General features: G+C 38.6%; 1 protein-coding gene across 1 annotated transcript; it reads right to left on the reverse strand.

Annotated features, from left to right (window-relative positions):
- Positions 1 to 906: 906 nt before the first annotated feature.
- LOC310952893 (transcription factor Sp3-like) lies at positions 907 to 11,865 on the reverse strand. The gene is made up of 6 exons (XM_083921731.1): positions 11,724 to 11,865; positions 11,268 to 11,368; positions 6,095 to 7,331; positions 4,237 to 4,423; positions 3,951 to 4,147; positions 907 to 2,703 (listed from the first exon to the last, which is right to left on the reverse strand). Exons 1-6 carry the CDS (start codon positions 11,728 to 11,730, stop codon positions 2,411 to 2,413), a joined length of 2,022 nt encoding a protein of 673 aa, XP_083777857.1. The 5' UTR covers positions 11,731 to 11,865; the 3' UTR covers positions 907 to 2,410.
- Between the last annotated feature and the right edge of the window lie 5,349 nt (positions 11,866 to 17,214).

Below are 17,214 nucleotides of genomic sequence, written 5' to 3' on the forward strand. Positions count from 1 at the left end.
TCATTTTAATTATGTTCACAGGCACTAAAACCAGGTAAGCTATAATACATTTTTAACCCGCTTATGCTGCGGCCTAATATTAAAGATAAAATAGCAACAGTACCTAATTAGTAAAATGTCCTATTTAGTGTAAGGGGCACAGAAAGTGATGCATGTGTGCTGCTGTGTGATAGTAAAATCAGGTTAATATCTCAAAGTAAGAAATGATCGCTACGTCTGGCAAATGATAATGACAGGAAACTGTGTGCAGTTTTAAGAAACAAACAAAACAGAGCAGGTCATTTAAATCCTGATGATTCACAAATATACATGGGTCTAGGTCATAAAACCAGAAGCCGATATGTTTCATGCATCTATCGGATTTACTCAAAGTCGTGAGACCACTTTTTTCTCCTGCAGCAGAATATGTTCCTGACATTTCTGTGTGACTTTAACTCATGGTTAATTGAGGGTCCACACCTCCTGTTGGCCACAGTGACTCCTGTCTTTATCTTAGCAGTGCTACATGGGGAAGGTCAAGGGGTCAAACATACCTCTCATCCTGCTCCCTTGGCTGTAGTGACATCTACTGGACTACTAACCCAGAGTGTAAGCCGTCGGAGGAGAACGAACCTCCTGGCTGGATGACAAGTCTTCGAAAAGACACAGAACAAAAGGTTTCAAGTATAAGGAAAAACATCACACTTGTCTTTGGCATTTTAGTATGAAATATCAAGCATTCCTTGGAAAACATACATTGTACAACCTGCATACATTAGAACAGAACAAATAAAATAAAGTAAAAATGAAAGCAAATTCAAGTGTAACAGAAAAGTTTATATTGATTATATTGACATATTTATACAGAAGGTTTTTGAATGAGAACAAACCTTCAGTGTTTAGTACATAATATGAAGATGCTGTTGGGGGACGTGTCCACGTGAGCAAAAGAGATCACATAACATAATTTGCATTATGTGTTACAAAAAGCAAATGATCTAATCAAATATGCCATCATAATTCTTTGTTCAGTGTGTATTCATTTTAACAATTCAACACTTGGGGGGAGGGAGGTTCACAGAAAAAATAAAAATAACATTACATGAAACCGGGAAATGCAACATAAATCAAAATAATAAGTATCAACACAAAGACAGAAACATTGTACATTTACTGACAATGAATTTAAAGGACAGTTTCTTGGGAAGTATACAAAACATTTTTTATACAAAAGGATTAAACAACAAGATGAAAGTGATGAGAATAGTGCTGTTAAAAAGAGTACCGCTTTCAGTAATACATTTTTCTACATACTGGCGAAATTTCTCCAAAGCTGTGCCTTGAACATGAACAGGGGTTGTCTTCATCGTACAAACCAACATGGTAGAATTCAACAAGCATTGGTAACATGGTGACAGCTTAATTCACCTCAGCTTTTGGTCCATCATCAAATAACATTTCTTCACAGCATCACCACCATGGCCCGAGAAGCTACAGGGGTGATTCACTCGTTTTATATCACACAGTCACAAGTCACCCTGAGTTTGTAGTCAAATTTGGCAATTACCTCCAAAAAAAATGGCTTTTCTTCTTCATATTACAATGCATGTTTTTTGAAGTCCTCCAAAAAGGTTGTACAAAAAACACATTTAAATTACATATAATGGAGCCATTTGAAATAGTTTGGACTTGTAATATCACAAATGCATTGTCTATGTAAAGCCCAAATATAAATAGCTGTTCAGTCAAAATATTTAATAAGCAAATAATGCGTATTATATCAACAGTATATTTTCAAGAGGAATTACAATAAAAATTTTTTGATTGTTTTGATTTTCACCTGTATGTAGCAGGTGTGAGCAAAGGAGGGCTCGCTCATCTGCAAGCAGACTGACTGCAAGGAGGACACTGAAAAAATAATGCATACACACACGACATGAATACATTTGCATGGACGTAAGAAATACGTACTTCTGATGGATAGAATTAGCTCTGCTGTGAGATTTAGTCTTTGCTCAAAAGGATGGAAAAAACCTTGCTTACCAAGGACATAAGATTATACCCTCAACAAAAAAGACGAGGAGAAAATTACTCAACAGATAGTTTGTGTAAAACACATTAACAAAAAGACAACAAACAAAACACAAATGGCATCCTACATTTCCAATGACACAATATTGTACAAAATAAGGCATTTCCTTGTGTGTTTACTGCAATGTCTTTTTCCACCTTTATCTTCTTTTAGTCTCCACAACTAGTTTTGCCTCAGTAAAAACTGAGTATGGACATGGAGCGACTATTTCTGTGTTAAAATATATATATATATATTTATATATTCATAATTTTAGGTTTTCTTCAAAACTTGAATAAAAATGCAGGTAGGAGTATACAGTATGAGAGAAGTTGTAGAAGTTCATAAGTGGAGTGTAAATCACTCCATGACTTCGCTGGCCGCTACCGTGGTGACGAGTTGGAGAGGGATCTCTGCGTTGGCCAGGATGTCCTGGGCGTTGCTGGAACCCTGCTGGATGTTGGTGAGGATGAGGGTGGTCCCGCCTGCCGTGGTGATGATGCTGTCTGAGGACCCTGCGGATTCCATCGAGGCCACCACAGCGCTGCCAGAGTTCACGGCTTTTTTGTTCTGATGGGTTTTAATGTGCTTCGCCAGGTGGTCACTCCGCATGAAACGCTTGGAACATTCTGGGCAGACAAACTTCTTCTCTCCTGCCAGAGAGAAAATATAGTTTGAAAGATAGACTTTGATGCTGAATACATTTGGAGAGGGTCAAACGTGGCATCTATCAGGAGGTTGTACAAGTGAAGAGATAAGTTTAAGAAAGTGACACGCAAGTTGAATTTGCTCATTTCATGAATAAAATAACAAATGGAAAAAATGTAACTGAATTCGTATTAAATCGATTTTTATTGTAATTAGTTGCTGCACTCAAACCTGTCACTTACAAAACGTTGAACACCTACTCTTAATATCTGTGCTTGAAGCTGGTAATGAAGAGTCAGAGGCCTCACTCAGGGTTTATAAACTGGTCACAGCTCCTTCATAATTCTATTTTGGCTTACGTATTTGACTGGATTTCTAATGGGCTACTACGTCATAGGGCTGCATGATTAATCACAATTTAATTTAAGTTGCAATATGGAAATAGAAATAAATCATAAAAATAGTAATTCAATTTAGAAAAAAATCTCTGCAAACCTGAATGTGTGAGTTGTGAGGTGCGTTGGAGGGAAGTGTCATTTTGAAAACACTGGGAAAAACTCCCACAAACTGTCAACTTAATAATAATAATAATAATAATAATAATAACAATATAATAATAACAATAATATTATTGTTTAAGAATAATAATAATAATAATAATAATAAAGTGGACATTGAGCGGGAGTTAAACATGAAAATAATGATGTAAAAATGATCATTCCCTCCAATATCGTAAATCATAAATGTCATTCAAAATGTATCACAGATATTTTCCTCATATCATGCAGCCCTACGTTTTCTTATATTTCACCCCATGATCAGACAGGGAAATATTCTACAAATTTAAAAACAGATTAGGTGAGCCAATACGAGTGTTAAGATTGAAAGGAGAATCATGGGATGAAAACAAAACCTCAACTATTAAGAGAGTTACAGCTCTCTACTAGAATATATTGTACTGTTTTGTTATATAATCTGTTGTTAACATATTCTGCAAATTAGACTACAGAACAATCTGTTTGAACCACATACTGAACTGTTAAATTACAACCAAGTCGGTAAAATCTGGATATGTTTTTAAATAATGGCCTTCAATCCTAACCTGACCTTTTACATGTACTGTATATCCAGAGGGGGTAGACATTATTTCTTAAATGACTCACACCCTGCAGGGCACAAATTAACATATTTTTTTACATATTTAACTGATGTTTTCCTGATGTGCAAAACTGAAGGAGTGAAAAAAGGGCACCTGTGTGTGTTCTCCTGTGTCTCTGCAGCTCGTCGCTGCGTGTGAACCTCTTCCCACAGAACATCCAGCTGCAAACAAAAGGTCGCTCCCCTGAATGCCAGCGCAGGTGTGCTCGCAGGTGTGACGTCTTTCCATATACTTTCCCACAGCCGGCAATGTGGCAGATGTGTTGCTTCTTCTTCCCCGTGCTGGATCCTCTGAGAAAACACAAGTACAAGCAGTTAGGGTCCTGATATGTTTATTTCCTATGCAGAGCAGTACAGAGTATGAAGTCAGGCTTACTCACCTCCCACCTGACTCTTTACAGTTGGGACAAGTACACGCCACTCTGCGCAGCCTCTTGCCCTCCTGACCCAACTGATCCTCCTCATCCACCAGCCTGACACGAAGGTGGGACAGATCGCTCGTGTTCAGGGTGGAATCGGTGCTTAGCTGCCAGTCTCCAGAGTCTGGCTCCTCTTTTATCCGAATGTCTGGAATTAATGTGTACATTAATATCAAGCTCTGTTAAACGAATCAAGTAGCCTTCACAGTTAGAGCGACTTTATCATTGCGTGTGATTGACAGCACGGCAGCCAATTTCTCAAGTTAAACTCCACATAAAGCACAGTGATAAAATAATTTGTTGATTGACAGAAAATGTATCAATGACAATTTTGATATTATTTAAATGTACCCTGTGGACCTTTTAGCCCACATGAGTGGCAGAAAATGGATAAAAGGACTTCACTAGTACAATCAAAAGCTTCATCACAATGTTTTGATAGCTATAATTACATAAAAATTCAACACAAAGCAGCTTAAAGGATGCACACAATGCATTTTGTTGGGACGCTGAATGTAAACAAACTGTGTTTATAATGAAAACTCCAATAGTTTATATAAATTATCAACTAAAAAACACACAGCTTCTAAAATATAAAGGCTTCGTCCATTTTCTCAGTTTCATATAATTACATCATTGTATAGACCAAAATATAGACAATTTTCACAGGAGCCATTTTGACTTGTCATAGTAGAAAAACACAAGTGTTACCATTCTTATGAGTACTAAGGCAGCTTAACTGAATTCAACCATTCTTCAAAGGGCCAATAGATTGATTTAGTGAGGAAAAAGTTAAGTTTATCAGTTAAATCCCTACAAAGTACAAATTACTTCATACAGATGTGTCTGCTTTGGGCATCACAATCGCCATTCACCTTTACTGTTTATATAAGTGTAAAACATGCATAATTAAATACAGAAGGGCATTTTAAAAGTAGGTTGTGAAATTCTGAGCCTATACCAATATTTAAAATAACAATGTGGCCAATATGCGATCCATTTAAAAAAAAAATGTTAACTACTCAATGACAATCAGTTTTCAGTTAATGTAATATAAATATAAAACCAATTATAAACACAATGCAATATTAATATCCTGGGTGTATAAGTTTTTGTTGAGTTCAAAACTTTGTCAGTCCACTGTGCAGTGAGGCTAAGCATACTGGGGACCAGAATCCAAACTCAATAAATAACCTGTAACTTTCGCTCATGAACGTTGTCCACAAAGGAGAAAGGCTGGTCATCTAATGCTCCATCCTCTTGTTAATAATCGCTTTAGTGTGGTCTGTGGGGAATTTTCTCTCCCAAATGCTGTGGTTATCAAGGACTGAGTAATGTATTTCATATTTGTATTTATTGTTTATTTTTAAAAATGGGACATAACATATTAATGAATATTTACATGTAAATATGTGTGGTGTATTGCTACCAGTGTTATACACACAGCCGACCATTTTCTCTCACAATAAACAAACCACACATGTACAAGGCACCTTTTGACCTGTTACGTTAACTCAGCACCATGTTCACCCAGTGGCTTCTTCTCCGCAGCTGCAATAGCAGTATATGCTAGAGGGCTATAGTCCGAGTCTGACCACAAAAATACAACACAAACACATAAACACTGGCCAAGGCCATCAGGGAAAGTCATCTTATTTGCCGATAGGCTGATAGCGGTCATGGAAGCGAATATAGGCTGATCCCTATTTTAAAGTACTTTGCTGAAGATGGACCGTTTGAACAATGTCAAAGTGATAGGATTTTTAAATACAAATGCAACAAATTAAAAGTAAAGCATATTAGTACATCATTACCGTACCTCCAGGGTTGTCTGTGTCTCCTTCATGTTGGGCTATTGTGTTGACCGTCACCGTCTGCAGGTTGGGGAGCTGTCCCGTGCTGATGCTGACAGGACTGGAACCCAGAGATAGGGTCTGGACTGGAGCCAGGGTTATCTGCTGTGGTGGTGTTGTGGGCAGCTGAAGGTTCTGCAGGTTCTGCACTCCCTGCACCTGAAAAGTCTGCCACTGTATCTGACCAGATGGGGTGACTGTCTGGGCTTGGATGATGAAGGTTCCCGGGTTGATCAGCTGCACGTTTTGCAGGTTCTGCCCCCCTGTCCCCATGGACTGGACCACCTGACCATTGGTGGTCTGAATAGGCACCTGCTGCAGCTGGATGATGGACTGAGCTGAGGACACCTGGATGCTCTGCTCCTGATTGTGTTGGATGAAGCCATCCTGGAGACCAGAACTTGAGTCGGCATGCTCTGTAGCAACTGATGACAATGAAGTGTCTTGTGTCAGCAGACCTGATTCGTTTGCTGGAATGTGTAATTGAGAGGAAGATGTTGGCACATATATCTCATGATTTGCATTTGAGTCATTTACTTGTAGTGTCTGTGAGAGGAGATTATCAGTCTTCGCCAGACTCTCTGAACCATCCATGGGCTGACTCGTCATAATTAGCTGGCCATCAGCAGTGACCCCTGTTGCTATAGTCTGAGCGCCAGAGAGGCCTAGGGAGTCCAAGTCCACACTGTTAATAGGAACAAAAGTAATGTTCCCAGGCAAACCCACAGGCACATTAGTAAGAACCTGACCCTGGTTGTTGAAGGTGGAGCTGCCAAGAGAAACCCCATGGAGCTGCTGGACATTACCAGTCTGTGATATGAGGTTCTGGTTGTTATTAAGGATGTTTGCAGCTGATGTCACACTGAGACTCTGGCTACCGTCAGGTAAGATCTGGATCTGCCCCGTGGCATCCTGAGTCAGAGTCGCTCCTTCCACGCCAGAAGTAGAGAAGCTCAGCTGTCCATCTGCTGTTTGAATCTGAGGAATTACTTGGTACTGAATGTTAGGCACTGAATTGGCACAGGAGGCATCTGTTCCCGACGTCACAAAGATTGGTTGACTTTGAAGAACATACTGTCCGTTTGATGTTAATATTCCTTGACTTTGGATCTGTATCATCCCAGATTCATCCTTTACTGCTGTTGTGGGGGTTAACACCTCCCATTTATCAGTCCCAGTAAGCTGTGTAGATGGATCTGATGTCTGAGAATAGAAATGATTGACATTGAAAAAATAATTAGGCACCTGTCGCTAATAATCTTAAATGGTTGTAAGTGTAACTTTTAGAGTCACGCTAGCTTTCCGCATCACTCCATCAGCGCCACAAAGCAACTGACGGCAGATTCATGCCGCGAAGCCAAGCCACAGCCAGCTGTCCAACCTTAGCTTAGGTTAGCCAGCTAGCTGTAACGTAGCTACGCTGAATTGATGTGGAGCTGCTTGCTCGATAAGGTTAGCTGATAAAGTAATTTGCAAACAGAAAGCCATCCAGATCAGTGCCAGGGGTCTGGATATATTAGCTGATGTTATACGCTCAAGACAGTATTTTTGCTACATCAGCTAGCTAGCAATTCGGCTGCATTAGCAAGCAGGCTAACATTAGCCAGCTAAAACCACAACATACAGTATTTCACATGCCAGTTTTTCCGCTGGGATTTTTACCATGACCAGGAGAAAAGGGGTTTTGTTTTAACACCACAACACAGAGTTCATGCTAAGCCCCCACTACACACTCAGGCAGCCCCAACAGACCCTCAGCCGGTGTAAACCCCAGTACCAGGTGTCTAATCCCAGACAGACAGGCTCTTCTAGGCAACTGAGAAAGTTGGGGAAGGTCTCATTCTTAAAGTTACAATACAACCTGTTCGCTCACTGGCAATGAAATAATGATTAATACTAAGGGTGTGACGAAATCTTGCAGTATTAACAAATACAAACAGTATGTAAGCAGACGGTTCTATGGTGCTAGCGGTTCAAACAATCAATCAAGGAATCAGGGACATGAGGAGGCAGAGGGCAACTTTGGGTGGGCAAGACATTTTGATTTTTTTTCACATTTATGTTCCTGTTCTTGTTAATCTGTTGCCTCGTTTCCACTGCATGGTTCATGCTTATTTGTTTTAACCTATAATGTTTACACTTATTTATTATGAACCAAGATAAATCAAGAGTTGTTACCCTGAAGTCACAACAAAGTCTGGCAGGTAACTCATACATTAGAAAATATCTGTGATCTGTCATCCTGCATCGTCAGTACTACACTGACTTATGAAGGACATTTTATGGCTGACAGCAACTCCTGCTACACCTAACTGCACTTGTAGATTTTATTTATTTTCTCTAGTGGTCAGTGCTACCTTTTAAGGAAGTCTTGATCCAGATTTTGAACGAGGCAAAATAAACCTGAGCAAATGGGCAAACACACCACTTTGTTTCGACTTTATCAAACAAGTGCTGTGTGAACAAATCCAGACAGAAATTTCACAGTTTTCCTACACGTTCTGCTTGATGTTCAATTCGATTCAATTCAATTTTATTTATAGTGCCAAATCATAACAAAAGTTATCTCAGGACACTTTACACACTAGGTAAAGACCACACTCTATGACTTATTTATGATAAACATAGACCCAACAATTCCCCCGTAGAGTACGGTTGCAACAAAAACCTTCCCTATTTCAGACAGGAACGTCAGACAGACCCAGCTCTGTGGAGGACGGCCATCTGTCTTGACCGGTATGTTGACATCACTGCCGTAATAAAATGTTAATTTACTAAAAATATGAAACCTAACTGCTCTTGTTGCTGCTTTACAGGGAAAACATTTAAGGGGAACCATTGGCATCATGTTTTTTTGTCAGATTGGTGGATTAAAGAAATGAGACCAATGGAAATGGAACCACAACACTGCAGACACTCTCTTAATAGCAAAGTTTGCTAGCAGAATATATGAAGCTGTAATTTTTTCTCCCAACAGAGTTTAAACATTCATACTGCAATCTTTCTCTTCCAGAGTAAAATACAATCAAGCAACAAGACTATACACACTTTTATGTGCAATTTTCTGATGCATCATGTATGATGAAAACATAAAAAAAGCACAAATTTAGCAACTACAGCATATTGAAAAAAAAATGAATGCCATAAAGTATATGTATGAATTTACATCCTAATAATGGTCTGAAGAACATCTTGGGATAACAAGATCTTACAAAAGGGCTCTTTGAAGGCCAACAAAAACGTATACCCATATGGCTGCTGATAAACACATCAATAAGCACAAATCTAGCAACAGTGGTTGCTTGCATGGGTCTGTCGGTCTGTGTTTCTGAATTTGTGTCTGTTTGTCTGTCTCTCTCTCTCGTCAAAACAGATGGCCGTTTGACATAAAGCTGGCTTTGTTCGACAACCCTGCCTGGTAAAAGGAAGATTGCTCAATAAATATTGTAAATATATATATATATATATATATTTATATATTGTGACTTGCTGCTGCTTATAGAGGAATTGCTGGGTGTAAATCATAAATAAGTTAGTGTGTGGTATAGGCCTACTGTATATTTAAAGTGCTTTGAGATAACTTAGTTATGACTTGGTATGTAAATACAATTTAATTGAATTCCTTCCCAATCTTAAGATTTTCTGGGATTAGATTTTTGAATTCAATTTGTACTTGGATACAGTAGCCCTTATGACAAACAAAAACAGTGAATACACAGTGTTATATTTTTAACAATTATTTTCAGTTTATTGTGTTAAGTTTAAACACCTTATTTTTATATTTCCTTGAATTTATTTACATTTTCATATTTTGCTTGATGGGTGTCTCCTTCGGTACACACTGGGAACTTTATTTCTATGAGAATGTCCGATGATCTACACTTTACTGTACTTTACTGTAACTTACTTCAGTAAGAAAGGCTGCTACACTTCACTGTACTTTACTGTAACTTAGTTCTGTAGGAAATGCTGCTACACTTCACTGTGGTTTACTGTAACTTAGTTCTGTAGGAAATGCTGCTACATTTATAACACTGTTATCACTTATCGCTCTTTATCACTTATTTAAATTGTACTTATTTTATTTCAATATGCTGCTAAACTGCACAGTGCGTATTGTTGTATATACCTTAACCACAATGTCCTTTGCACTCTGTTACACTTAGTTATTGTTTGATTTATTTTATGTTAGCTTTATTTTGATTTGATTTATGTTTTTATGCTTATTGTTACTCTGATCCTTTCCCACCTTTGTATTGAAACTGTTGCACAATAATTTCCCTCGGGATAAATAAAGCTTCTTGAATCTTGAATCTGCTGAATATCTGTCTGTTCACAATGTTAAATAAAGAGTCAATTTTAGGGGTGCAACACGTATTCGTACCGAACCGTCACGGCACAGGCACTTTTGGGCGGGGACAGAGGTGGGCCGCAGTCCGTAAATGTGGCATACATAGCGTTAATATGGGGAGTGTAAAGTCTTGTTTTGAGGTGCGGAACTTAAAACTTGAAGTTGCATTCTGGACCATTTAGCGTCCGGCTCGGCTCGCAGGTCGCAGCTAGCGAGTGAGAGTCTGTGAGAGTAAGAGAGCAGGCAGCAGAAGGCAGGCATTTTATTTGTATGTATCATATTGACAGCTAACACTGTTTAACTGTTGAGTTTGACTGTTTACTAATCAAACATGTGTTCATTCTGGCAAACATGCGTTTTTTTCATTTCCTCTCTTAACTATGAACCGTACCGTCCTGTACCGTACCGTGACTTCAAAACTGAGGTACATACTGAACTGTGACTCTAATGTACGGTTACACCCCTAATATATATATAAAACAAGAGGAAGGAAGAGAATATTACATTTTTTTTCTTTGTATATGCACCTCTGGTATTGGCAGTTTTTGTACACTGTTAATGTATTTCTGTTGTTGAAATAAAGAATACATTTTTTTTTAAAAGGGGTTAAAAATGTTTAGGTCTGACTGGAGTTTACAGCTGGTCAATCCTATAGCTAAGGAGGCGGGATTTGCAAGAGAAGTCTGAGAGGAAGTGTTGCCTGGGAGGTTCAAATGTGTGAACTTCTGCTAAGCACCACAACGACGTATAAATGAGAGTGATAATCCCGAGAGAGAGGGAAACATTACCTGATGGCCCCTACTGTCTTGCTCCTGCTGCAAAAAGTCGCTTTGATTGCTATCCACGTCCAAGGCAGCCATATCTCCTGGTTTCATCGGCTGTTCTGGGGCTGTAGTAGTAAAAGAGCACATAAGAGTGGCAACAGCCGATACTCACATAACTCGAGCTAATAACTGTAACGTTGTTGTGACGTCAGTAGACTAACGGTGAAATTACAACCGCCGTTACCAACTAAAACATAAAGAAAACAGCCACGAAGCAATAATTAGCTTCAGGAGAGGCTCACTAATGATGTGTCCTAAACAAAGCTAACACAGTAGCTAAGCTAGTTTTAGTTACCAATGCTAACTTAGCCGGCGATGATTAGCATTATCACCAACGAGCATCCCTGTTAGCCTGCTAGCGAGCTAATTGTGGTAGCTTGTTAGCTTTACGTGGGTGAAGAAATATGAGATATTACGTACCAGTCATTACTTCAAACGGAGAGTCCCAATAGTCACAAGCCACCGGACATGATAAGTGAAATAAAATTGATTGTATGCGCGTAAAAATAGGTGATAACTGTCAGAGTTTTTTTCTATTTTGATTGACGGGCGGTAGGTAACACAAAGGGTGGGGCCTCCAGTGTTGACTGGGAGTGTTTGCGTCACACACAGGAAATCCCGCCGTCCTTCTTCAACGTGATTGGATATTCGTTTTGCACACCGTGTTGTTATTGGTCAATTGACCTGTCAATCATGCTTTTGTGAAATTCTTTTCCTGTTTATTATCATGCGTGTTCATTTTTTTTTTTACAGTACTAGCAAAGAACTACAGAGCGTCTGCATATCTGAGCCACCAGAGCAGGTTCAAGTAAAACGAAGTTTAATTCTGCAAAACATATTTTCGCTCAGACAGCTTTTTCTGTGAAAGGAGCAAAGTCCTGGAACTTGCTGCAAACAAGGTACCAAATCCTGGTTAGTTTAGCAACACACTTGAACTAGTTGTCTGTAGCTATGTTATTACTAAATGTGTTTTATTGCGTCTTGTTTTACTCAGTCTACCTTATTTTTGGCTCACTTTTTAACCTCTCACAGAACCCTTTTTCTTTTTACCTTGTGCTTTATTGTATCTCACTGTACTCAGTTTACCCCCTTATAGCTCACTGTTTTAACCTATTTTATCTTACTTTTAACATATACTTAATTGTATCCTCTTTTATCTTATTTTAAACCTGTACTAATGTGTACTGTACTCCATTTACCCTTTTTTAACCTCATTGTTTTCCTTCTAGGGACGAGTGTTACAAATTAGACACTGTATCTGTCCCAATCAAATAAACTATAAATAAACTTACACTGATGGCTTTTATACTCTTTGGTACTGGAGTTTGCAGTGAGGACTGTAGTTTACATTGACAGAGGAGTACAATCACACAATTTGCCAAATACATGTGAGGTTTTTTTTTTTTTGCATTTATTCATCCTAACTGAAGCCCAAGAGTAATGTCACATCACAACTTTTGCCAGAATGCCACTCTGACATCAGGAGTAGATCTTGAACCTGAGCTCCTTTCATTATGCATCACCACAACTTACTCAACATATTTCGTTTCATAACAGGCCTTTAAAAAACCACCATTGGAAGTTTTTTTACTTTTGAAGGATTGAAGCATTACACCTTTAATCAGGTATTGCAGTTGATCCAATAAGATTGTGCCAAAAACTGCGAGAGTTCTCCAAGTCTCCACTAGAAGTAGTTTGCACAATAGAGCAGTTTCTCATTGACCCCCTGAGTTAAATAGATAAATAAAGTTTATGAATAATTAGGGGTGCAGCCTCTTGAGTGACAGCTAGCCGCTGGCCCTCAATTCACCCCGGAGGCTAGTTGTCAGTTTTCATCTTGACCTCGACTGTGGTCATTCATGTGGTGGTGTTACCGTAAGAGACAAGATGGTTTGCTCTTTGATCTGTGATAACAAATGGTTTAGGAACACAACGTGTTAGCTTTGCTATGCTAATTAAATAGCCGCGCTTGCAGAATGATTTGCAGAATGACTTGCAATATAAGTTAGCCTACTATCTATAGCACATACACTAGATGCTAATATGGAGGAGCGGGAGGATTCGGGCCGTGAGGGTCGGTGTTTTACTGTCTATGGGCATGGTACTGTGTTAAATATCAATGAATCATAAATCATAAATGCTGCCTGCACTCGACTCGCGGAGCCGGAGTAATCTCCGCTAGAGACACGGTACCTGAAAAAATTCTCCTGTTTATCTAGTAGCATGTTCTGTTAGCCTAACGTTAGCTCCCGGGCGGTGGTGCTAATGTTGCTAATTCAGTATATGTCAGCAAGATGGAAGTATCTCACTCGCCCCCCCAATGTCACATCAATGCCCTTTTTTGGTAAGAATAAATAAGGCGGAGTTAAAGTTTGACAAGATGGCGGCTCCCAGAGGCGAGTAGGAAGTGGATCAAGTCGAGAGAACAGGCCTCAACGGAGAGGCTACGTCCATTTTAGTAAGTGAGTTATTCTTCTTACTACTCCTTTTCGAACCTGTTAAACTGTTTAAATATTTTGTTGGTTATTTTGTGTTTCATTACTGGCAAAAACAAACAAAAGAAACAAACAAAATAATGTTATTCTGATTTTGTTATTATTATTATTGTTTGTTGTCTTTCGTGGTTATGTTTTTTTCTTTCTTTTTTTACATTATTTCTATATATGTTGTTATTCAATTCACATGTTCGAAATAAAATAAATAAATAAATACATTTTTTTATACAGTATCAAAATAAAGGTAGTTAAATTCCAAGCAGATAAATCATTTCAGATTCAATGCACCAATCCAATTTAGTCTCTTTCCACTCCGATTCAGATACACAGACATCCAATACCAGTGCTGCCTTTCCCAAATTTAAAATGTGTATACCAAACTATGTAGTGAGGTATACAATATACAATAAGTTATTGAAATATGTGTTACAATAAGTAGTATAAGGCATTAAACTGCTGTGACCGAATAAATGGAGGCAACACTTAATTTTACAGTGAAACCAACGATGATGTTTGGTCAAGTCCTGGCAGATTAGACCAGGCTATCCATATTACTGAGTTTACAAAATGGATTTACTCTATTTATGGCACAAATACACAGAATTCGGACTCTATGATGAATCTGAATGATGCCATTTATCATGGCAGGTTTTCTCTCACATGTTTCTGCAAACTAATAGTGGCACTTTCTCACCCATGAATAATAAAGTGATCAGCAATTGAGTTTTAAGATGTGTGCTGATTACTAAGGACAAAAAAAAAAAAAAAAAAACACAACCCAAGACACAAGCTGAGTTTGTATTTGACCGGATATCTTCACTTCCATCTGATTTCTGCACAGTGCTACCATTGTGAAAGTGCATTGAAATGAGAGCCTGCATGCTATTGTACCTGTGATGCTATCAGGACCCCACTTCTGAGTATTATTTGTGGTGTGTCAGTTCCTCACAGTGCGCGACCGCAGTGAGGCTATTTCTTTCAACCTTCAATTCAAACTTGGCCCATTACAGCCAGACTACAAAAGCACTTTCCGTGCACTCAGGAGCTCACTGCAGTGAATGGTGGATATTTCCAATCACTCTGCTGTCAATCCAAGTGTCAGGTAAACACAGACCAATGGAAACAGCTTTAGAAAAACCTTGCAGCTATGTCTGTCTTACTCCAGGAGTCCTTGGAAACATATCAACAATTTCTCCGAAGACCTCCAAGTTAAAGGTAAAAGTCAAATATTCTAAAAGCAACCCAAATGCAACGCGCTGGTGGAAGCAGTGGCCTACATCAGACAACCGCCACGGTGTTTGTCCTCGGACCTGTTGTCTCCAGCTTGAGCTGCAAACAAAGGAAATTAGATTGTATTGACAGAAGTTGTATTCACCTCATGACAGGAATCTGTGAAGCTGGAGCAATTACCCAGTGGGGGATTCAACACATCTACAGTATAAGAATTGAGTGTGATAGATATAACTGTAAATAGGGGCATCAATGATCTTCTCACCGCAGAGACCCTCTTGCTTTCTGCCTTCCTTTAGTATTATTGTGGGGAAATGTGATACAAATGACCGTTTATTTTTTCTTAACAAATCTTCACAGAATAACAAATAACTATCTAACGCTATCTTCTCTGAGTGGACATTGCTGTTGTAGCGAAGAGCAGAAATGTAGAGCTTAAGAGGAGTAAACTAGTGAGTCCACAATGGCTCTAAATGTTTCATATTAACATATTGACAGTTGTTTTCATGATGGCCAGTCCAAGAGAGAGTGACCCCACAGAGAGAAACTACCCTGCTGGAGGCACCTCGTGGGACACCTCGTGTAAATGGGACCTGAGAGAGAGAACTGAAACTGGTGCAGCACAGAGAAATGTGGATGGAATATCAAATATATGTTATAGACTATAACTCTGAATCGCCTGAGACAAACAATCATACTGTTCTTTGTCTGAGGAACTGAGAATCTAACTGTTATACACACAGTGAGAATGTATGAAAGGTTTTTATCATTTTCTTTTTACTGTGGAAGTTCAACATACTTTAACATACTGATGTAACATATGGATGATTTCCCATATGCCTTTAATATCAGAATAAGGAGTATGAAAAAAGATATATTCATACACATAAACAACAATTAGACAACCCACATACACAAACTATATATAGAATAATTATTGTAAACAGGGGTCGAGGTCTGGTTGGTAGTGTGTGTTAGAAGCATGGCAGTGCAAAGAAATCTGAATAAATATGGTAATAAGTTTCTCTACGGTATGTACAGATGAGGAGTATGTGTGTCTGTCAGTCAGTGGCCACTTTATTAGGTACACAGGTTCAGAATCCAACTGTTCTGCCATAAAGCCAACTTTTAAGATGCCTTTAATGTTGTTTTGTTTTGACGGTCATTGAAATGTTAATGTTGGATTATATGTTTTAAAGGCCCCGTATATGCCCATTCTCAGGTTCAAACTTGAATTTGGGTTTCTACTATAACATGTTTACATGCTTTAATGTTCATACAGTCTGTCTGAAAATACCCGTATTCACCCTATGTCTGAAATGCTCCGTTTTAATGTCTCTTTAAGTCCCTGTCCTGAAAAAGCCCTTTGTGCTCTGATTGGTCAGTATTTATGGGTCTTCAGCATTGAGGCCATAGTTAACCGAATTAGAGGAAATTGTTGCATAAACTCTCATAACTGAACAGCAAGTGTTACTTTTGTCAAATCCTGATTCTATATTGATTTCATATCTGTTCTGTAGACAGTATATAGTGCATGTGTCAGACAGAGGAGTCGCACAATAGCAATAATTACAACATGGCAACACTTTTATTATCATCCAAAATAGAGATAATTTCCTCTCTGTAATGATATGATACACTGTGTTTACAATAACCATTGAATCCCCCGACACAATCCCCTGTGCATTGTAACTGTTCTGAAAAATGGCATCGTTATTTATATGTTTATTTGTTTATTCGTTATAACTCATACATTCCTTTTTAAATTGTTCATCACTCTTTCGTGTGCATCTGATTTATGACAGCAGGCGGGCTTTCCACTCTGTGCCCTTCTTGGTTTGATTCCGCTGTGGTTTGCCCCGGGGCAGAGTGGCACCGCTTGATTGATGGTGCTGACAGAACATTTGTACCAACAGGCAATCTGTCACATTTCTGGACTTGTTTTTATTACTTAGAGATTATACCAGTTAGACAGCTTTAACAATCCACATACGTCACCTGATAATGTTCATGAATACGTAATAAGTAACTAAATACATTTACTCAAGTACTGCAGCACAATTCTGAAGTATTTTCTTTAACGTTTTATGCTATTTTAGACTTCTACTTTTTACTTAACTACATTTATTTGACAGATTAAATTACTTGTTAGATTCATATTATGACTACAAACTATAAATCCACTA

Source organism: Echiichthys vipera (assembly GCF_963691815.1).
Source record: "Echiichthys vipera genome assembly, chromosome: 10".
Classification (NCBI taxonomy): domain Eukaryota; kingdom Metazoa; phylum Chordata; class Actinopteri; order Perciformes; family Trachinidae; genus Echiichthys; species Echiichthys vipera.

Bases quoted from the DNA above. Each gene is read 5' to 3' on its own strand.
- LOC310952893 (XM_083921731.1), bottom strand. The intron at 4,424-6,094 runs GTACGGTAATGA...CATTAATTCCAG, and splicing joins AGACACAGACAACCCTGGAG to ACATTCGGATAAAAGAGGAG. The intron at 2,704-3,950 runs GTGCCCTTTTTT...TCTCTCTGGCAG, and splicing joins ACACAGGAGAACACACACAG to GAGAGAAGAAGTTTGTCTGC.